This window comes from Neofelis nebulosa, chromosome 11 (genome assembly GCF_028018385.1).
Source record: "Neofelis nebulosa isolate mNeoNeb1 chromosome 11, mNeoNeb1.pri, whole genome shotgun sequence".
Taxonomy (NCBI): domain Eukaryota; kingdom Metazoa; phylum Chordata; class Mammalia; order Carnivora; family Felidae; genus Neofelis; species Neofelis nebulosa.
In genome coordinates this window covers 37,200,447-37,223,794 of record NC_080792.1, presented here as the reverse complement: position 1 = coordinate 37,223,794, position 23,348 = coordinate 37,200,447, and the positions used below count along the sequence as shown (strand labels likewise).

Below are 23,348 nucleotides of genomic sequence, written 5' to 3'. Positions count from 1 at the left end.
TCTTCGACTTATACTTCCATTCCACTCCCTTGACGGAATTTTATCTTAGTGTTATATATTGTATGCTTGAAAATCTTTTCTTGTTCACTCTACCATATTTATGTGAAGCCACAATTATATGTAAATTGAAATGTATACACATTTTCCAAGTTTACAGTGATCACGAGTCTAAGTGTTAGGAGATCTTTTTGGTTGAGTCCCTCTTTAATGGTACACAGTTTATCAAAGCAACAGAAGTATATTGTACATTTTGAAAAATAGTTAATGAACAGAAAGAGAAAACATTGTTGAAAAGGAATCTCTTACTGAGATGCCTGAACCCTCCCCCACCGCCCCACCCCTGCCATTCATTCCCATATCCATGAATGAATGTCACCTGTGCCCAGAATAGCCCATGCTCAGCACTGATTCTTTTCTGGAGAACCCTATTTAAGTCATTACAGAGCTGGGGACTGAAGGAATTTGGTTAATGCACTGTCACTCAAACCTTTCTTCTGAGGCACATGACCAAAGCACAGGGATCTAACATTATGATGACTTAATCATCTGTCATGTGGCCACTTAATTAGGTTGGGCAGTTTTGTGTATAGTGAGGAATGGGAACCCATCTGACCTAGGGGAGGCTCATTCACCCAAGCTTTAGAGGCTTGTATTTTCTCAGCACAGACCCCAGGGCTTTGAATGGGGCTTTTGTTTTCCACCCTGGAGTTTTAGCCTCCATGGCAATGTGCTTTAGGAGAGGAGAGCCCTTCTGGGAAGTGCAAAAAGGGCCTTTGCGGAGGGGGCCGGGATTCCACCTCCTTCCTCTGACAGAACCATTTTAGCAAAAAGAACATTTGGAAGTAGAGGACCTGAAAAGCAATTGTCTTAAAAGTATCCATTCTTGTGTATGCTGGGTTACACACATTTGGTTCGGAGACAGCTCGCTAGGCTTTGGCCCAGCTGACACTTTTTCTCAACATCTCCCGTGAAGACAGCGACGGCCTCCCAACGAATGGTCTGACAGAAAGTGCTAGCAGTTCTGGGCACGCTTGATATTTTCTTTCGCTGGCTTTTCCCCCTTCTAGTAGTTTTAAAACTCGTATTAGTTATTTCTTTTTTTTTTTAAATTTTTTTTTTTTCAACGTTTATTTTATTTTTTGGGACAGAGAGAGACAGAGCATGAACGGGGGAGGGACAGAGAGAGAGGGAGACACAGAATCGGAAACAGGCTCCAGGCTCTGAGCCATCAGCCCAGAGCCTGACGCGGGGCTCGAACTCACAGACCGTGAGATCGTGACCTGGCTGAAGTCGGACGCTTAACCGACTGCGCCACCCAGGCGCCCCTGTATTAGTTATTTCTGAAGTCAATATCACACACTTGCCTAAGGACAAAAGACAGCTTTCCCTGACCGGACTCAGACCTTCCTGGGCCTGTGGCTCTCATCAAGGTCTCGCTTTCCACCATCTTGGGGAAGCTCCCTATCCCTGCCTCCCTCTCACTTCTCCTTCTCTAAATGTTGCCTCCTGGTCTTCTTTGCTGGGGACAATTTCGCTTGGGCATTTTATTATTATTATTTTTCCAGATTATTAGCAGCTCATTTTCTATTTCTGAGAGGCTTAAGCAATGCTTAGAACATTTTTATTATTTCCAGGCCACCATTTTTTTTTCCCTTATAGAAATCGTCTCTCCTTTTTAAAAATGCAAGCCAATGGAAGCAGGATTCGTTTGCATGCCGAGAAAGCAATTCTTCTTTTTAATTTATTTAAACTTTTTTATTGAGGTATACATGACATATAACACTATATTAGTTTCAGATGTACAGCATAACGATTTGGTATTTGTATGTATTGAGAAATGGCCACCACAATAAATCTGGTTAACATCTGTCACCATACACAGTTAAATTTTTTTTCTTGTGATGAGAACTTTTAAGATTTATTCTCTTAGCAACTTTCAAATATGCAGTACAATGTTATTAAGTATAGTCACCACGGTGTACATTACCTCCTCGTGATGTATTTATTTCATAACTGAAGCTTGTATCTTTTGACTCCATCCCGTATCCATCCTGCCCGCCCCCACCCCCTGCCTCTGTTCACCACCAGTCTGTTCTCTGTGTCTATGAGCTTGTTTTGTTTGTTTGTTTTGGATTCCACATATAAGTGAGATCATATGGCATTTCTGTCTGACTTATTTCATTTAGTATACTGCCCTCAGGGTCTATCCATGTTGTCACAAATGGCAAGATTTCATTCTTTTTTATGGCTGAGTAATTTATATATATATATATAGTACATATATATATGTACATTATGTGTGTGTGTGCGTGTCTGTGTGTGTGTGTGTGTATTTAGCAACTTCTTTTAAAAATACCCCATCACTTTTAGATCAATCTGCTGGTTCAACAGCCACCCTTTCTCTGGTGAATGAAGCACAATATTTGCTGATAAATAGACCCAGTGTTTTGGAGCTTCAGCAGCAATTAAATGCCAGGTAAGATCCTTTGCCTTGGGAATAGCAGGCAGGTGTAACCACTTGACTCTGAGGGTGAGCCTTGCACCTGCCTGGGGAGTCGTGGAGTGCAGACGAGAGACTGAGGCCCCGAGAAGTTACAAAGCCCTTTGGGTCCAGCTCCCACGTCTCTCTTGATGACTTCATGATGTTTAGCAAACCCCAACTCTCATTTTTAATCATTCCATTTCTTAGCATTTGCTTTAATGGAATTGAACTTGACCCAGTTTCATTGCCCATCCTCCTACCGCCCCCTGTTCCCTAGGAGCCTTGCCCTATTTCCACAATCATTTTGAGTGAAAAGGGTGGTTATGAAAGCTTTTAAAGTTGTAACTGTAGATATTATATGTTTGTATCAGCAGATAGAACCGAGAGCACTGGCTGCTCACTTCCACCCGAGGTGCTGCTAAGGGCCCTGACGTATTAGCGGGTCAGCTCCAGAAAGAGTTAGTTCAACCCCCTTCGTTGTAGTTAGAGGAAATTGAAGTCCCAAGGGAATCAGACAACTAGGGCAAAAAATGGCCCCACTGTTATGTGACAGCTGTGTCAGGCTGCTTATTCCTAGCCCACAGGCCAGGAGAGGTGTGCACACGCCCATCACCGTGAGCCAGGGATCCTGTGACTCTTACGTGCCTTGTGGTCTTGGGCACATGTGTGCACACTCAGAAACACGCACAAAGGTAGCTTAATAAAAATGACAAAGATGGGCTGTTTGTAGTGATTGCTGTTTGTAGTTGTTGGCAAAAACGTGCAACAGAGTTCCCTGGCCATGGCCTCGCTCGCTCTCCTTGGGTATAGAAGTATGGTGCAGCTTCATGGTCCCTGGGTGTTCACTGAGCTATCCCAGCATCAAGTGACACTCCTCCTCAGGGACCCAGAGCCCTGGAGAGAGCAGGTCAGTGGTTTTCTAGGGTTCTTTGTGTGGAAAAAATAGGAGGTGGAGACAGGCTTGCTGCAATTCTGGTTCCTACCAGGAGGGGACCGTGTTTCCTACTGGGTGTCTGAGCGCAGGGCTGACAAGCAGGCAGTGGGTGTGACAGGTTAAGTGGACCAGCCTGTGCCTCGTGCCTGGGAGGGTCGCTGGGGGCTGTGGTTGCTGTATCTCTGTTCTACTTTCAAATTTGATAGACTCTATAATGCATATGTTGATCATATCTTTTTAAAAAAATTTATATCCGAGTTAGTTAGCATGTAGTGCAATAATGGTTTCAGGAGTAGAATCCCTTGATTCATCCCCTACATAGAACACCCAGTGCTCATCCCAACAAGTGTCCTCCTTATTGCCCCTTCACCCATTTAGCCCAACCCCCACCCACAACCCCTCCAGCAACCCTCAGTGTGTTCTCTATATTTAAGAGTCTCTTACGTTTTGTCCCCCTCCCTGTTTTTATATTATTTTTGCTTCCCTTCCCTTATGTTCATCTGTTTTGTATCTTAAATTCCACAGGAGTGGAATCATATGATATTTGTGTTTTTCTGACTAATTTCGCTTAGCATAATACCCTCTAGTCCATCCACATCGTTGCAAATGGGAAGATTTTATTCTTTTTGATTGCTGAGTAATACTCCATTGTATATATATATATATATATATATATATATATATATATATATGTATATATATGTATACGTATATGTATATGTGTATATATATATACACATATACATATACGTATACATATATATATATATATATATATATATATATGTATATATATATATACACCACATCTTCTTTGTCCATTCATCTGTTGATGGACATTTGGGCTCTTTCCACACTTTGGCTCTTGTCAAAAGAGCTGCTAGAAACGTTGGGGTGCATGTGTCCCTTCAAAACAACACAACTGTATCCCTTGGATAAATACCTAGTAGTGCAATTGCTGGGTCGTAGGGTAGTTCTATTTTTAATTTTTTGAGGAACCTCCATACTGTTTTCCAGAGTGGCTGCACCAGCTTTCATTCCCACCAACAATGCAAAAGAGATCCTCTTTCTCTGCATCCTCACCAACATCTGTTGTTGCCTGAGTTGTTAATGTTAGCCCTTCTGACAGGTGTGAGGTGGTATCTCATTGTGGTTTTGGTGTGTATTTCCCTGATGATGACCATAATATCTTTTGAACATAAAACTTTCCCTTTTACAAAACACAAAGGGAACGTTTGTAACTTGGAGGCTAAATCCAGAATCCAAGGATTTTAGGACTGGAAAGTGCTAGCCCTCTCATTTCAGATGAAGAAACTGTAGTTCTCATTGCTTATGGGAGTTGCACGTAGTGCTGAAACTAGACTTGGTTATCCTGGTCCCGGCTTTGCACTCACCAGCCCCTGCTGGAAGGGGATTGGGATATTACAGTCTTGTCCTCCACCAGGGCTTTTCAGCTCTGTTTCCAGGGAAAATTCCGGGCATACTTTGGGACTACCCCATCCCCCAACTTAAAAAAATTTTTCTTTGTTGAAGCACAACAAAGCACAAAAATTGTAAGTACATATCTCAATTAATTTTTACATACATATATATATATATATATATATATATATATATATATACACCCATGTACCACTGCCCAGACCAATTAGAGAACATTTCTAGTACGCCAGAAACCTTCTTCGTATGCCCTGTCAGTCCAACAGAAGATCACCACTATTCTGACTTCTTTTATCATCGATCATTTCACTTGTTCTTGAACCCAATATAACGGGATCACACAATGTGTTCTTTTGTTGACGTTTTCAGATGCTTTATTTAAAAAAATTTTTTTTTTTACATTTATTTATTTTTGAGAGACAGAGAGAGACAGAGCACAATTGGAAGAGGGGCAGGGAGAGAAGGAGACACAGAATCCAAAGCAGGCTCCAGGCTCCGAGTGGTCAGCATAGAGCCTGATGTGGGGCTCAAACTCACAAACTGAGAGATCATGACCTGAGCCGAAGTCAGACGCTCAGCTGACTGAGCCACCCAGGTGCCCCTCAGATGCTTTATTTTTCGTTCTTTTTCCCTTTGGTGCACGGAGGTGCAGAGAGCCATTTTATGGGACCTCATGGCCATAAACCAAAATCCTAAACAAGAATTACAAAAATAGTGAATGCTCATTAAAACTGCAAATAGTACAGAAGTTAGGAAGTAAATTTGTTTTTATGGAGATAAAGTTGACATACAACATTATATTAGTTTCAGGTGTACAATAGCATGATTCGTTATTTGTACATAGTGAGAAACAATCACCACAATAAGTCTGGTTAACATCTGTCACCCTATGTAGTTACAAATTTTTTTTTCGTGTGATGAGAACTTATAAGATGTACTCTCTTAGCAACTTTCAAATATGCAGTATGGTATTAACGACTATGGTCATCGCCCTGCACGTTACATCCCCATGATGTATTTATTGTATAACTGGAAGTTTGTGCCTTTTGGCCCCCTTCACCCATTTTGCCCGCTCCCACCCCTGCCTCTGGTAACCACCAGTCTGTTCTCTGTGGGAAATCAATACTAAAACCTCCCATATGTACACATTGTTGCTTTATGGCATTCTTATATCCAAAAACAAAGTAGGAGCTCTTGGAACACCTTAGGTCCTTGGCAGTTAAGCCTGTTGACACTCCTTAAGCGCCTTGTCCAGACTCGCGACGTAGAACTGGTCTTTTCGTAGAAGTTTGTTCATTTGACTCCTGTTCCCTTGGTTTCCAGAGTCCTTTGTCTCTTCAGCTAAGATCTACTTACTCTTTGCACTGCCTCTTGTGGGCCTGTCCATGGAGGTGGGACCATCTCCCGTGGAACACCATCAAGGTCTGCCTAACGGATGCGTGTCTGCTGGTCTTAACACTCGTGGTAGAAGCTGGTTCTGATCATCTAGGCTCAGGCCTGAGAACAGTTGATGAAATCAGGCATCAAGGGCTAGAAATGTTGAATAATCGCGCCTCCATTGTCTGCTCTTCCCACTACCCCCCTTTTGGCATGTCTTAAACAGTGATGCGAATGGAAAGGAGGAATTATTCCCGATGAAAGAACTCATCTCACGTTTCCGTGCCAATATTATTACCAGTGGAACAAGCCCTTTTGAAGAAGAGACGTGGGATGAGATTTCAGTCGGTTCCTTGCATTTCCAGGTGAGTCGGGGATGTTCAGTTATCCTCCCTCAAGGGTTGCCGATGGAGACTGACCTCCGTCTGTGGCCAGGATGGTGGCCTGGCCGGTGGCAGGTGGGAATCCCCTGTCTGTCTTTGACTCTGACCCGCAAAGCCTCAGCTGGGGGGTTTGTGACATCTGCATTCTGGGACTCCCCTTGGAAGGATCCATCTCCTATTCCCTACGAGGGTGGCAGCAGTCAGTTGCCCGTGGGACAGAGAGAAGGTGCTCCTACAGGTGGTCAGGGCTCAGTGCCGCCTCCATCTCATAATTATGTTTGGGCTTAAACTGTGTTTTCTTAGAATGCTTGTGTCTATGGGAACATTCTCCTCCTGGAACCTGTTGCACTTTCCTGATGTCTGGTGCTGGTGGAGGAGGACCCAGATGTCTAGTGGTCCCTCAGTGTCCGTGGCCACCACTCTACCTTCTTCCCACACCCTGGCTTCCTGCCTTGCTGGCCTTTGTGGAGGAGCTTACAGTCAGAGAGGTGAAGCTGCCCCCTGCCCTCTCTCCCCAGGCTCCGGGCTCCCCAAACAGTGCTGTGGGCTTGAAAAAATGTGAGAAAGCCTTAGGCTAAAACCTACATTCTTCCTTGGAGACAACAGGGCTCCTGAGACCTGATCCCTCTGACCTCTCTAGCCCTCCCGTTGCCTGCCACACCATCCTTCTCTACATTTCCTAAACACGCCAAGCTTCCTGTCTCAGCGTGTCCCTTCTGCTTGGCGTGTTCTTCCTGCAGCCACTTCAGGGTCTCCACTCAGATGGCACCTCCTTGGGAAGGTCAGACTCTTAAGCATAGCACCTGCTTATTCCTTCAGAGCACACGAGGGTGGGGACTAGTATGTTTTGTTCAGCTGTACCTCTAGGGCCCAGAACAGTCTTGGCCCAGAGTCAGTGCTCAATAACCATCGAGAGAATGAATGGACAGGAAAGATAAGGAATAGCTAGGGACAGAAGGATGGGTCATCTGCACAGAATGTCCTTGGTACTTTAGTGGGGGATGATATTATCTTAATAGTAATATTATTAATCTTGGTATACACTGTCTACCTTGGGGCTATCTTGTGTCCCGGCTCTGCACTTGGAAGGAACACCACTGTGGTATCCGGAAAAGCAGCAGGCAGTCATTTAAATCTTCCTGGAAGAATGGTGGAGGTCTAGGGTTGTGGAGGGCACTTAAATTTCATGGCATGAGAAGTCCCAAAGAATTTTTTTTATCCACTTACGTCCCCAAACCTCCTCTTATCCTGGCAGCTTTTCTTCCTTGAAAAAACAATCTCTTCTCTCCCAGACATTGCCGCCCACAGGCCTCTCTCTGGCACCAGCCCTCCTGCTGTTCCTCCTCACCCCTGCGTCTGACTTACTCTTCTCTTCCTCATTTCCTGTTTCTCTGTGCCTGCTGTGTCTTTAAAACACTTGCTCTTAAGTATCCTGCCTGATGCAGAGTAGGTATTAATACTTGTTGTTTGATAAATGGAGAGGAGGAAGAAGAAAAGGAAGAAAGGGAGAGGAGAGAGAAGGAACTAGAATGAGCTTATTGTCACTGTCAGACAAGTCTGACACTGTTGTCACTTGGCAACAATAGCATCTGCAGTTTGTCAGCTACCTGGGGCCATAAATACAAGTAAGATTCTTTAAGAAATTTTTCTGAGATGTTCTGCTCTCCTTAATTTTTATTAAAAAATTTAAAAATATTTATTTTTGAGACAGAGAGAGACAGAGCACAAGGAGGAGAGGGGCAGAGAGAGAGACACACACACAGAATCTGAAACAGGCTCCAGGCTCTGAGCTGTCAGCACAGAGCCCAACGTGGGGCTCGAACTCACGGACCGCGAGATCATGACCTGAGCCGAAGTCGGCCGCTTAACTGACTGAGCCACCCAGGCGTCCCAATGCTTTGTTTTCTTTAGATCAGTGTTCTTAATAAACATTCATTAGTAAAAGTTAAAATATGCTTGCCCTTTGGCCTAATCATCTCACTTATAGAAATCTAGTCCATAAAATACACCTGTACAAGTATGCAGAGTTCTATTACAAGTTTATTTATTGTAATGCTTTTAGAAATATGAAAAATTGAGGGGCACCTGGGTGGCTCAGTTGGTTAGGCTTCCGACTTTGGCTCAGGTCATGATCTCACAGCCCATGAGTTTGAGCCCCGCATCAGGCTCTGTGCTGACAGCTTAGAGCCTGGGCTGCTTCAGATTGTGTCCCCCACCTCTCTCTGCCCCTCCCCCACTCGTGCTCTGTCTTGCTCTGTCTCTCAAAAATAAATGTTAAAAAAAAAAGTTTGCAAACCAGGAGCCCCCAAACCAAAACATGAAATATGAAAAATTGGAGGCCATCAGAAATATCCATAAAAGGGAGATTGTTTAAATAAATTGTGCTATATTCATACAGTGTAGTCCTGTGCAGGCACTAAAAAGTGTGAATATAGTTAGTACTATGCCTTGCAAAAACTAAATGCTTAAAAGATGCTTGCCGATGATAATACTCAGGCTGAGGCTGTTGCAATGCAAAAAGACTTAGCACATCTCTTTTAGAAAGTCATTTTTCACTGGGTATCATCAAATCATAAAAACTTTTATACCCGTTGGCTTTATAATCTCATTTAGAGAGATCAAACCCCCTGCCCCCAAGTTTTAAACAGCAAATAGGGTTATGTGGATTAAGACCTTCACTGCAAAATTATTAATAGCTAAGAATTAGAAACCGGCTAGTAGAACTTGGCTTCATAGAACATCACCCATAGGCCATCATGAAAATCTCAAGCCCAAGGATGAGGTAGGTGGTCTCTGTGTATAGACATGGAGGGCGCCCAGTGTGTATTGTGGAGTAATGAAATCAGGGAAGACACCCCGCGGCCTCTGAGAGCTCTGGGAGTATGTTGCACGGGTGCCTGTGTGGTTGTGTCCAGCTCCGAGCTGCAGTCTGGAGGGATCTATAGCCACATCAGCAGCACTTGCCTCTCAGGACAGCGAGGGAGGCCGCTGCTGAGTGCTTTCTCTTTAAACCTTTTTTAAATGTTTATTTATTTTGGGGGGGGGGGCGCTTTGCAGAGCGCAAGTGGGGAGGGGCAGAGAGAGGGAGACACAGAATCCAAAGCAGGCTCCAGGCTCTGAGCTGTCAGCACAGAGACTAACTCAGGGTTTGAATTCACGAACCGCGAGACTGTGACCTGAGCCTAGGTCAGACGCTTAACTGACTGAGTCACCCAGGCACCCTGAGTGCTTTCTTTTTTAACTCTTAAAGCTGCTCTGTATAGTTTGAGTTATTTTTCAAAGAACATGTATACTAGTAAACAATTTTTTTTAAATGCCAATGGATGAGAGGGCTAGAGAAAAATGCTTAAAAAATGATGATGTTTTAAGAAAATTGATTTCTTTGCCTTGGTGTTTGAAAAAAGTGTCTGGAAAATATTTTTCCCTCTGCCAGCTTGAGAAACTTTTTTTTTTTTTTTTTAATTTTTTTTTTTTTTCCCAACGGTTTTTATTTATTTTTGGGACAGAGAGAGACAGACAGAACATGAACGGGGGAGGGGCAGAGAGAGGGAGACACAGAATCAGAAACAGGCTCCAGGCTCCGAGCCATCAGCCCAAAGCCTGACGCGGGGCTCAAACTCACGGACCGCGAGATCGTGACCTGGCTGAAGTCGGACGCTTAACCGACTGCGCCACCCAGGCGCCCCCAGCTTGAGAAACTTTTAAGAGAGCCTTTCGGCCAAAGCGACAGGAGTTTCACATGAAATGCTATCTGTCAGGTGGCAGCTGGGGCCCAGGCCCAGGGCCGGTGGGACGTCCATTCTGTGGGACATCTCTTCTGTGGGACAATCGCTCTGCAGGGCCAGAGGGAGCCTGGCCTGGGAATCATAGTTTTCCAGGCAGAGGAGGTAGCGTGTTCTGTACTTGGTCTTGGAGGGCTTAGTGTTCTATCTCGGCAGTCTTTTCCCACCTCAGACATTCTTGTGCACGAGAATCCTGGGTGTGGCATCCTAGAAATAGTGTCTGGAATCCTCACCAAATCAAGCGAAGGGGCTGAGTGAGGCAATGAGGCCTGGAGAGGTCATAGGTCTGCTCAGTGTCAAGGCGAGTGCCGGGCGGAGCCCTGTACAGCACACTCCAGCTGCTTGCGGAGGCCTGGGAGCCTTGACTTTGGTGCTACCTTGAGGTTGTATTTCCACTGGTTTAGGGTCCACCAGCCAGAAGGTGAGTGCTAGGAACAGGCCAAGACACATCCAGATTTAGCCGTTTCTAGTTTCAGTGTGTACTTGGTGTTTGCCCCCAAGTGAGCAGAGGAGCAAATGTGAAAATCAAGTCCCTTCGCCCTTTTTATAGGTGCAACAAAAGCAGCATCTCGTCACTGCTAAGCTGCATGTTTTCTTGTTTTGTGTTAACATTTGTGGGAGATTTTTCTCGCTACAGAGCAAGTCTTGCTCATGGCAGACCAACAGGATGACCCTTGTTAAGAAGCTGTGTGTGTGTGTGTGTGTGTGTTTGTGTGTGTGTGTGTATGTATGTGTGAATACACATGTAATTTTCTTTCCTGCTTATTTCACTTATAAAAATGAATATTTACCATTTAAAACCCTTTATAGATTAATTTTAATACCTGCACGATATATTCATATACCTGTAGTGTAGCCATTGTTCTCTACTATTTGATGTTTAAGATGCTCTCAGGTTTCCCCGATCACAAACAACATGAGAAAGATTGTACAGGAACCTGTGTTTGTACTTGGGGTTCTTTTCTTGAGTGAAATTCCTAGTAGTGAAGTTTCTGGGCCAAAGGACACGGACACAGTAAGGTTCTTTCTGATGAGTCAGTGCTGGGCCCGTGGGTGTTTATCTTCTCCTAGTTTATCCTCCAACCACTTAGTTCTTTTCTTCCTGGGAGGATCTCCAAGATTCTCTGATAACCATCCGAGATTCACAACAACTCTTTTCTTTGTCTACAAAGCCCGGAAGCAGCAGTCTTTCAGTTGATGAACAAACATGGATGATCCCCCAGGACTGTGTGAGGAGCGGCTGCTTTCTGGCTCCTAGCAGTCAGAGCAGAGTAGTGAGCATTGCTGTGTGAGTGGGCCCAGAGAACACCTCTGACAACCAGTCCTCCTGGACCCAGATTCCTCCCTGCACTAGCAGGAGCGTCTGGCCACTTTCACGGCAACGCTGTCTTTTCCCTTCTCGCCCCCTCTAGGTTTTAGGTCCTTGTCACAGATGCCAGATGATTTGCATCAACCAGCAAACTGGGCGGCGAAACCAAAATGTTTTCCAAAAGCTTTCTGAGAGTCGTGCGAGAAAAGTAAGCATGATTGCAAACTGTGACACCTGTTTTAAGATCCTGTTTTGTTTTTTAAGTTTATTTATTTATTTTGGGGGGGGAAGGGCAGAGAGAGAGAGAGAGAGAGAGAGGAAGAGAATCCCAAGCAGAGCCTTTGGCGGGGCTCAAATTCATGAAACAGTGAGATCATCACTTGAGCCCAAACCAAGTTAGACACATAACTGACTGAACCACCCAGGTGCCCCTAAGATCCTATTTTAAGACCCTGGCTTGTTATCTACACCCAAACTGTAGTTCTGAGTAATAACGGTGTGTAAGTTTGAGAAGTGAGGAGACATTCTGAGGCTGATCAGCTACCATTAAGGTTCTGATCTCATCCATGGCACCATCTTAGGTTTCTTTTCCATTCATTTTCTTACTTTTGGGGGGTCTTATGTGTATTTTTGATGCTCTCAAATTTTGTTGAAGAGATACAGGGTTTAAATAAGAAATAAGTAAATAAGCCAAGTAATTTTATTGTCTCGATCATTATTTTCTTCACCACAGGTGTCTCATGAGAGTAAAATGCCCTGTGGTGAATAGAGTAATTGCATAGGCAGATTCAGTAAATTTCACTCTGAGAAGGCTGTAAATCATCTTCTTGAAGGTTAGAATGACTAGGTGTGTGGTTTTTGTGGATTCCAGGTTATAGAAACTGAATTTCTAACTGACTGACTCTTTAGGAAGATTTATGTCCAGGCTAGGGCTTTCTGGTTTTGTTTGCAAGGAGTTCTAGGAAGTCAGGTAAGCAATCAAGGTTGCATGGAACATTTCTTGAAAATTAACTGAATTAACATAAATATTCAATATCTCTCTAATAATAAATTACAAGGTAAACTCATGGTAAAATGTTCCACATCGGTTCCCATGTTTCTCCAAACCAGGGTTTCGTTTCACAGTATTTAATTGCCACAGTCTCCCTGCAGACACGGGGTAGATATGATCTTCACTTGAGTGTTTTGTCAACATGTCTGTTCGCTCAGCTGAGGCAGGCCGTGTCACCTGAGGGTGTGAGGACCTTGAATCTGTGCCATGCAGGTTGCCAGAGGACAGGGGATGGGTGTGCACAAATACTATGATGCACGGAAGGAAATCACTGTACTTCTGAGAACCACTGTAACTCTCTTGTGCACACACCTTTCATTTTTTAAAAAAATAGTTTGGAATAATTTTAGATTCACGGATAAATTGCAAAGAGAGTACAGAAAGTTCCTGTGTACCCTTCTCCCGCATGTGCACACATCTTAAGGAATTAATTTGGCCTCAGCCCCTAGCCTGGGTCGTGGAACATGGGGGTACCCAGCTGATGTTATCACAGGAATGAACAGATCTGGGAGTGCATCACATGCTCCAGGGAGTTCTTACTGACTCACTCGCATTGATGGCAAACTCTGAGTAGACTCACACAGCTCTTTATTTTGGGCCTTCCATTTCTGTTCTAGAGACTTTGGAGAACTTAACCTACATCACAACAACAACAACAAAATCACCTCAAAGAAAATGCAGAATTTTTCTGTTACTTTCACAAAATAGTTTTTACATCAGGGAACAGAGCAGAAATTGGCCTGGTCGTGGTCAGAAGCAGAGAGCAGGACGCAAGCCCTCCTACCAGAAGCTCAGGGTATATAGGAAGGAGAAAAACAGGTGTGGGGTGGGGGGGACTGTCGGGAAATAACATTATACATGACAATCTTTGTCTGAAATTGGGATTCTTGTTTCCCACTACATCCTAGTACCTGTCTTTAAAGATCTGACTTGATTTTAGTTGATCATTATTATTTATAAAATTATTTCAACTGCTAAAATAATCTGGCTTGTTGTTGCCGCTGTCTTGTTCACAGGTGAACTTTGGAGTGTACCTGATGCATACATCTTTGGATTTTTCTTCCCCAGCTTTCCTGTCTGTAGGGTCTCAGGTGCTCCCTGTGTTGAAAGAAAACACAGAACACCATGAGCTACCTGCTTCCACGAAACATCAGGATGTTATCTCCTAAAAAGTATTTTCAGTGTAAATTAAAATTTCTCTTTTACACCTATGTCTGCTGTAATTCACGCTGGCACATGGCTCAATAGAACAAGGAGAGTTCTCTTCGAGGGGTAGGGGAACTCTCGTTGGCCGCCTGTAACTTCCACTCTCCACGTGTGCACTGGCCAAGCTCACGAGGGCAGTTTTGGGCCCTCTGTGCTTTCCACAGCTGTGCTGCACCCAGCAAGGTTCCCATATGCATTTGAAGTAGGATTATTTTATTTTATTTTATTTTATTTTATTTTATTATTTCTTTTTTGAAGTATGATAATTTTAATTAGGTGAGGTTTTTTTTCCAGTTATAATTCTCTCTCTTTATTCTATCACTATTAAAAAAATTTTTTTTAACATTTATTTATTATTGAGAGAGAGAGACAGAGCATGAGCAGTGTAGGGACAGAGACAGGAAGACACAGAATCTGAAGCAGGCTCCAGGCTCTGAGCTGTTAGCACAGAGCCTGACGTGGGGCTCGAACTCATGAACCACGAGATCATGACCTGGGGTGAAGTGGGAAGCTCAGCTGACTGAGCCACCCAGGTGCCCCATCACTATCTTTTTAAACTTAAGTGTAGTTGACACACAGTGTTAGTTTCAGGTGTACAGCATAGGGATTCACTATATCTACATGTTATACTATGCTTACTACAAGTGTAGCTAACACCCGTCACTGTAAAAAGGTATTACAGTACCATCAACTATATTCCCTATGCTGTACCTTTTATCCCAGTGACTTCTTTCTTTCCATAACTGGAAGTAATTAGGTGAGGTCTTTACGACGCTCCCTGGGAATGCTGAACCTCCATTTTGCCATTTTCCCACATGGTTACTTTGTCTTTAGAAAGAATCTCTAGTGCTTGTCAATCCCTCTATAATGAGGGTGGGAGCTTGTGTCCGGTGATCCTGAGGGAATGAGAATGTGCCCCTTTCCTCTCGTGGACATAGAGGAGGCGGGCTTATGAGTTGTGGTCACGTTCTTTCGGGGAGATTTGACCAGGATATTTATGTGTTGAGCAAAGGCACAAGCTGGCAACCTCTCCCTCCTTCCTTCCTATCCCGGCTCACTCCTCCTCTCCCACGTTGGGTTGATGTTCTGGGGGGTGCTCATGAGCCCGAGGCCACACTCAGTGACTGCGGTGCTCTCTGAGCAATCATGCTCCCTCGACAAGCCCACCGGGCCATGTCAGCCCACGAGCCACCCAGTCTCCAAATCCCAGTTCAGAGAGGAACTTTGGAGGTTCAGGGGTCCCTTCCCTACCACCTCTGACCCTGCTCCTGCAGCCTCCAGTTGAATACGTCCAGTGACGGAAAGCTCTCTCTCTAATGAAGCTACCTATCCCTCTGAATTGTTGAAAAGCTCCTCCCTGTATTGAGCTTGTCTCTGCCTCCCCATGACATCCGGCATGGGTCTCGTCCTGTCATATATAGCCATATGGAGCAAGCATGACATCCTCCTACGTCCGCTCTGCTCAAGTCCTGAAGCATGGAGTCCGCATGGGAGCCCCAGGTCCTTGCTAAGGCCCTCAGCACCTCCCACCTGGATTGTTCATGAGTGCAATCACCTCTTCCCCAAACCCCTGCCCACCACTGCCCACAGTGTCTTCCTAAAGCCAGTGTCCTGCTTCTCCTTCCTGCCCAGTTGTCTGCATATCAGGCTCAGGTTTCTCTGCCTCACTTACTCAGACCCCTTGGTTAGGGGTCGGTTTCTTCCATTATATCATTTGCAGAACTTTGTGATGCTTTCAGTACTATGTGGGGTTTGAAAGATGCTTTCAGCACTATGTGGGGTTTGAACGCTTGCCTCTGTTCTTGAGGGTTTGCTAGGATGGAGCCATGCCCTTGCACTCTCATTTTTCATGCAGAGTTAGGTGTAAACACTGACTTTCCGGGTGTTCCCTTCATGGTTCTTGTAGCTGGGAGAGAGATTCTCTTCCGCCTGCCTTGGGGTAACTACCAAAACTCCTTTGAGGAAGGTGGTGGTGTTGACTTCTTCCCACTGAGACTCAGCCTTGTGGGAACAACGAGGGGGCAGGTGGTGATTCCTTCCTCCTGTTGAAAGATATCCATCCACTTGCTTTTTATTCAATATGTGCCATTCAGCTTCTAGGTAAGGCTATAGAAATGCAAGAAACAGAACAGGCATTCAAGGATCTCACCACAGAGACAAAAGCAAGGGGAGAAAGACAAACCAGTACATACTCAGGTGTTATGAGGAATGTTTCAAAACCATGCTACCAAAGATGTCCTTTGGTGAGAAGATTCTAGAAGGGTCACAAGTACACTCAAATATTCCTGGATATTAGTGCCCCGTGTTATAGTTTGACTTCTAGGCTGAGATAGATGGACTGCATTCCAGGTCATGCAGGCTTACACTCCTTTAGAATTTGTCCCTCCATACACGTTCCATATTTGGTTTTATCTAAGTGAAAATAGAATAGCATATTTATAACTGTATTGTGAATACCCCATGTTGGAAAGGGCCTAAATGTCCATTAACAGGAGAATGGATATAAGGTGGTAGTGGAAAGTGAAGGGATTAGAACTACATGGGTCAGCATGGGTGACCACGGTGTTGAGAGAAAGAGGCAAGTTGCAGAATTCATGTGGTAACATTGAAGGTCAAAGATGAAAAAAAAAACACCAAACAGACCAAGCAGAAAACTCCTATACCTTGCCTTAGGGGTACATTCATATGCAGTAAAAGTATAAAGAAATAGAATGATAAATTATGCATTTTGAGGGTGAGGTACTAGAAATAGGGAAGGTATATAGGGGCATTGACTCTATTGGGAAGGTCTTATTTCTTAAGCTGTAGGATAATAGATGCATAGGAATTAGTTGTAGTATTCTTTATATCTTTTCAAATGACTTAAGTGTTTAATAATAATTAAAGAAAAGTTTTCAGGAAAATTTCCCTTTAGTTCTTTGCATTGCTTAAGAGCAAAACATTGAGCAAGAGAGGGTCCCAGCCTGCTGTCTGACTTCTGAGAGCGTGCCCTGCACTAGGCTAATAGATTTGCTATATTGGTAGCAGATAGTGTTGTCCGGAACTTACGAATTGCGTTTTTAAAGAAGAAATTTTTTAATGTTTATTTATTATTGAGAGACAGAGCATGAGCAGAGGAGGGACAGAGAGAGGGGGAGACACAGAATCTGAAGCAGGCTCCAGGCTCCAAGCTGTCAGCACAGAGCCCATTGCGGGGCTCAAACTCATGAACTGCAAGATCATGACCTGAGCTGAAGTCAGACGCTTAACTGACTGAGCCACCCAGGTGACCCTATGAATTGCATTAAAAAAAAAAAAAATTTATGGCAGTAAGAACACTTAACATTAGATCTAACCTTTTTTTTTTTTTAATGTTTACTTATTTTTGAGAGAAAGAGTGAGAGAGAGCACTAGCAGGGGAAGGGCAGAGAGAGGGAGCCACAGAATCCGAAGCAGGCTCTAGGCTTTGAACTGTCAGCACAGAGCCCAGTGCGGGGCTCGAACTCACGAACCACGAGATCATGGCCTGAGCTGAAGTCAGACGCTTAACTGACTGAGTCACCCAGGTGCCCCATGGGATCTAACCTCTTAACAAATATTATGTGTACAATAATTATTGTTGACTGTCAGTACAGTGTTGCATAGCAGATCTCTGAGAGCGTACTCATGTTGCTTAACTGAAACTTTATGCCTGTTGATCAGTAACTCCCAATTTCCACTCCCCTCAGCCCCTGGCAACCAGCATCACCTCTTTGATTCTGTGAATTGACTATGTTAGATACCTCATATAAGTAGAATTATACAGTATGTCTTTTTCTGTGACAGGCTTATTTCATTTATCATAATGCCTTCAAATGTCACCCATGTCACATGTTTCAGACTTTCCTGCTTTATTTTGAAGGCCGAATAGTATTCCATTGTATGTATGTGCCACATTTTCTTTGTCCATTCATCAGTCAGTGGTCACCTAGATTGTTTCTACATTTTGGCTGTGGTACATAGTGCTGCAACAAACATGGGAATTCTAATGTCTTTTCAAGATCCTGATTCCAGTTCTTTTGGATAAATACCCAGAAGTAGGATTGCTGGATTATTTGGTAGTTGTACTTTAATGTTTTGAGGAACCTCCATGTTGTTTCTCAGGGCAGCTGCACCAGCTTGTGTTCCTACCAGCAATGTGCATAACTCAAATTGCTCTGCGTCCTTGCCAACACTTGCTGTCTTTTCATTTTGGTTTTGTTTTCGTTTTTGTTTTTGGTAACAGCCATCTTGACAGGTGTGAGGTGATATCTCATTGTGGTTTTGATTTGCCTTTCATTGATGATTAGTAACATTGAGAATTTTTTTTCATCTATCTGTTGGTCATTTGTATGTCTTAGTTGGAGAAATGTGTATTCAAATATTCACAAATCAATCAATGTGATACATCACATCAAGAAGAAAAAGGGAGAAACACCATATAATCCTTTAAGTAGATACTGAAAAAGCATTTGATAAACTACAACATCCACTCATGATAAAAACTTTCAACAGGGTAGGTTTAAAGGAAACATACCTCACCATCATAAAGGACAAATGTGAAAAACCTACAGCTGATATCACACTCAATGGTGAATAATGGAGAACTTTCCCCTTAAGACCAGAAACGAGACACAGATGTCAACTATCACCACTTTTATTCAACATAGTATGGAAAAGTCCTAGCCACAGCAATTGGACAAGAAAAAGAAATAAAAGGGGTCAAAGTTGGTAAGGAAGAGGTATAGCTTTCACTATTTGTAGACGACATGATACTATATATAGAAAATCCTGAAGACTCCACCAAAAGTCTGCTAGAATCAATGAATGAATTCAATAAAGTCACGGGATACAAAATTAATATACAGAAATTTGTTGCATTTTTATGCAGTAATAACAATGTAGCAGAAAGGGGAATTAAGAAAACAACCCCAGGTACTATTGCATCAAAAAAGAATAAACTACCTAGGAATAACCAAACATAACCAAGGAGGTGAAAGATCTCTACTCTGAAAACTATAAAACCTTGATGAAAGAAATTGAAGATGTCACAAACAAATGGGAAGATATACCATGCTCATGGATCGGGAGAATAAATATTAAAATGTTCATACTACCCAAAGCAATCTACAGATTTAATGCAATATTTATTAAAATACCAACAGTATTTTTCACAGAACTAGAAAAAATAATCCTATAATTTATATGGATCGACAAAAGACCCCCAATAGCCAAAACAATCTCAAGAAAGAAGAATAAAATTGGAAGCATCACAATCAGTGATATCATGATATATTACAAAGCTATAGTGATCAAATAGTGTGTTACTGGCACAAAACTAGACACAGAGATCAAAGGAACAGAATAGAGAGCCCAGGAATAAACCCACTATTTTATGGTCAATTAATCTGTGATGAAGGAGGGAAGAATTTACAGTGGGAAAAAGACAATCTCTTCAACAAATGGCGTTGGGAAAGCTGGTCAGCTACAGGCCACACAATGAAGCTAGACCACTTTCTTACACCATACACAAAGACCATGATGCTTGGATGGATGTCCAAGGGCGAGGGGCACATTTGGGAGTGTGGGGATTGGCCTGAGGTGGGAGGAAGGGAGGAAGGTGATCGGAACAGTGCCATCTCCTGTGTGTGACAGAAAGCTATTCAGGCTGAAGCGGCCATGTCCACATGTGGGCCATGTCCCACAAATGTCTCTGGCCTCCAGGGCCTTTGGCAAGGGAAGAGATAAAAAGACCATTTTGGAACACACCCCAAACTTCCAGCTGTGGTGAGAGAAGTTAAGCCCAGCAAAGCTGGCTCCAATGAGGGCCATTTTCTCTTTAGAGTGACCCTGCCCTGATCAAAAGAAGCCATTGGGACCACTGGTGCTCCATCTTTCTCAGCTTTCCTTCATCCAGAAGGGAGGTGGTGAGTGGCTGAGGAGAGCACAGGCTGTGGGGATCCAGTGCATCCAAAGACCCACTGTTAGAACCGAATGCTGGTGGGCACTTGAGTGTTGTGAGGCAAGGTGCTTGGTGGGGATCCAGGCAGTGGATAAAACCTTCACTCGGCAGGCAGAGAGTTCCAAGCACCCGTTATCTCTGAGAAAGGCCGGGCCTCCTCTCGCTGCAGGGCGAGTTCAGGGCATAACTGGAAGCAGAAAGAAAGCTGGCAGACACTTTTTAGCCTGCCTTTTCCCAGTTCCCCTGTTTTATGCTGACAGAATTGACTTCTATGTATCGCATTTTGCAAACTCCCAAATTAAAGTCTCAGCAAACCTCATTGTATATGAGCAAGCTATCGAGCAGCTCTAAGCATCATCCGAAAAGTGAGGAAAAGGACAATACTTGATAAAATTGAGAATTAAATGAAATGTTTGTGTTCAGCATGTCTCAAATTGTGCTAAGTAAGCCACGTCTACCACCTAGTGGCAGCATTAAGTAACCGCAGAGTTTGTTACTTAAGGAGGCTGAAAATTGGTTCAGATTCGGTGGGCAAATCCCAAAGGATGGCAAACATCTCTCTGCCTGGCTTCCTTAGTGGAAGCTCCGAGCAACTTTTCGTTATTGATGTTTGCATGTTTTAAAAGTTAGGACCTGAATTATTTCTTGGTCAGATTAATTTTCAACTGGCATCGCACCCATCATTCTTTTGGAGTCCTCTATTTTCTTTCTTTCTTTCTTTCTTTCTTTCTTTCTTTCTTTCTTTCTTTCTTTCTTTCTTTCTTTCTTTCTTTCTTTCTTTCTTTCTTTCTTTCTTTCTTTCTTTCTTTCTTTCTTTCTTTCTTTTTTTTTAGAGAGAGAGAAAGCAGGGGGAAGGGCGGAGAGAGAGAGACACACACACAGAATCCTAAGCCAGCTCCAGGCTCTGAGCTGTCAGCACAGATCCCAATGTGGGGTTCGAACTCACAAATCCCGAGATCATGACCTGAGCCAAAGTCAGACACTTAACTGAGCCACTCGGCACCCCAGCTGCAGTGTTTCAATAACATGCTGCCTTGACTATTTCAGGTTCTCTAGTCTTGGTCTCGCAGGTGAATCACATGAAAAATATACTCCCTTTCTTCCTTGGTGTAACCCCTTGTTTTTATGGCCACTTGTTATCTCCTAGGAGGCAGCAGATGCAGTCTGAAGAAAATGAGCCAGAATGGCTTCAGGATTTAGAGAAAGTAGGAGTGTGTCTGGCACTAAGAAGTGGGTGGGGGGTGGGGGTGGAAGGTAAGGGACGCTGTGCAGAGTGAACAAGTGGCCCCGCCCCTCCCCCCACCCAGCTCTAGTGAGGCAAGGAGGCAGAAAGATGCTGGTCTACTTTCAACGTAGGTTGAAATGGCCTCCTTCAAATGGCGGCCCATTTGCCATCTGTCTAAATATTTAAAATTCATAAATCGAACAAAATGGTGAGTACGTTCTTCCTACTTTGACAAATACACCTTTATGACAGCTTAGAAGGACCGATGTGAATTTAGAACTCTGACTCCTTGGCCCTCTGAATGGGAATAGGATGACACTAGGAGGGTTGGCCCAGGCCCTGGTTGCCAGCCACAGCCTATACCCTTTTTCTTCCCACCCTTGAGCCATGCATGAACCCCAGATGTGTGGACACCTGATCTCATATGGCTAAACTCTGCCTCTGTTCCACTGTGAACAGCCACTCCTTAACCTCTTTTCAGGCCTCCAGGGAAAAAGCACACATAGGCCTTGAAAATATGTTCAGGGTCATCCAGTTGCCTGGAGAACAATCTAGGGAGAGAATAGCCAGGTGGGCATGGACTCTTGGTGCTATGGACTCCTTGCCCTTTAGGGAGGGCTAGGCAGGGTGAGGCCCTCTAAACCATGGAGCCTAAGGCAGGGGCCCCTCTTTCTCTGGGTGAAGGACAGTACCGGTAAGAACTTTTCTGGGTAAAGTAAACTACCCCAGAGAAGACCCAAAGACACTCCAGAAAAAAATCCATTTGCCTACCAGCCTGGCCTACAGTGAAGCCCACCAAAGTGTCTCTGTTATATCCTAGAACTTCCAGTCAGTTTTTAATACGAACGAACAGCTGAGGATCACAAGAATTTGGGAATGACCTCTGTTACAAAAGAAAAAGGCTGAAAGTGGGGGTGGGGGGTGCGGGAAACATATCAAAGAACACATACACAGTGCAATGAAATGAAAACTTTAAAGAACATGTAATGAATCATATCAAGGAAATGAATGCTAACCATTCATTTGTGTAATGAATGCTATTACAGCATGTAATGAATGCTAACCAAGGAAATCCTGGAGACAAGAATAAGATACTTCTAAAAAGGAAAAATGGAGAACAGGAAAGATTTTCTGAAAATTAAAAACATGAATGCTGTAATTAAAAATTCAGTAAAAAAGAAGGAACATATAGTTGAGGAAATCCCTCGAAATGGAGAGCCAAATAATTAAAGAGACTAACAGGGTGGGAAAGTTAAGAAAATTAGAGGATTCACGTGGTGGTCCAACATCCAAATAATAGGAGTTCCAGAGACAGCAAACAGATAAAACTGCGGAAAGGAAGTGATCAAAGGCGTGAAACAAGAACATTCCCACAAAACAAAGAACAGAATATCTTTGGGAAATACCAAAGGAGTGTCAATGCAATAAATGGAAAATAACTCATATATGAAATTTCAGTGTATTGGGAGCAGTGAGAAGGTTCCAAATCTTCCAGAGAGAGGGAAAAGAAAAGGTTACAGATACCACTTTGATAGTCTTCTAGTGGCAACAGTGAAGCAATGCCTCAAAATTCTGAGTGAAAATTATTTTTAACCTAGAATTATGTATCGTGTGTGTACGATTATTGCAAAGTTGAACACAACAGTTTCTTATATCTAGGTGTTAGTGCCTCTTTGCAATGTGATTTTGCTTCTCCTCCCATTAGGGAGTGGAATCTATTATCTTCCTCCTTGAACCTAGGCTGAACTTGCCTTACTTTGACTGAAAAAAGAAAAGCAAAGAATGGTGACAAAAGTGACACAGCATACACTCTGAGTTTAAGGCTCCAGAGACCTTGTAACTTTTTCTCTTGAACTTTTAGAATGCTACCCTAACACCGTTGGTGGGAAGAAGCCAGGTTACCTTACTGGATGAGAAGCCACATGAAAGGAGAGATGAACCATCTCATGTGAAGTTTCCTAGATCAGCCCACTGACAGCACATGTCAGCAGATTCAGACAGAGGCTCTTTTAGTCCCACCAGCCCCAGTCAAGCTTCCAGATGATTGCAAACGCATGAGTGGCCCCAGCTGAGCTCAGCCCAAATTGCTAACCCAAAGAACCAAGAACAGATAAAACAGTTAGTGTTTTAAGCTACTACTTTTGGGGGATGATTTGTTATAAAACAAAGATGAACTACAAGAAAAATTGGTACCAAAAAG

The 23,348-nt window shown here is 43.5% G+C and overlaps 1 protein-coding gene across 3 annotated transcripts in view; it reads left to right on the top strand.

Moving 5' to 3' along the window:
• The window catches only part of MOCOS (molybdenum cofactor sulfurase), a 52,275-nt gene extending 38,306 nt beyond the window's left edge, over positions 1–13,969 (top strand). For all 3 annotated transcript variants that reach the window (XM_058692325.1, XM_058692326.1, XM_058692327.1), the window contains 4 exons: positions 2,371–2,476; positions 6,460–6,598; positions 11,811–11,915; positions 13,775–13,969. In XM_058692325.1, the coding sequence (XP_058548308.1) occupies positions 2,371–2,476; positions 6,460–6,598; positions 11,811–11,915; positions 13,775–13,927 (503 nt within the window). In that variant the 3' untranslated portion in view covers positions 13,928–13,969. The remainder of the gene's footprint in view (positions 1–2,370; positions 2,477–6,459; positions 6,599–11,810; positions 11,916–13,774) is intronic.
• Positions 13,970–23,348: the final 9,379 nt, after the last annotated feature.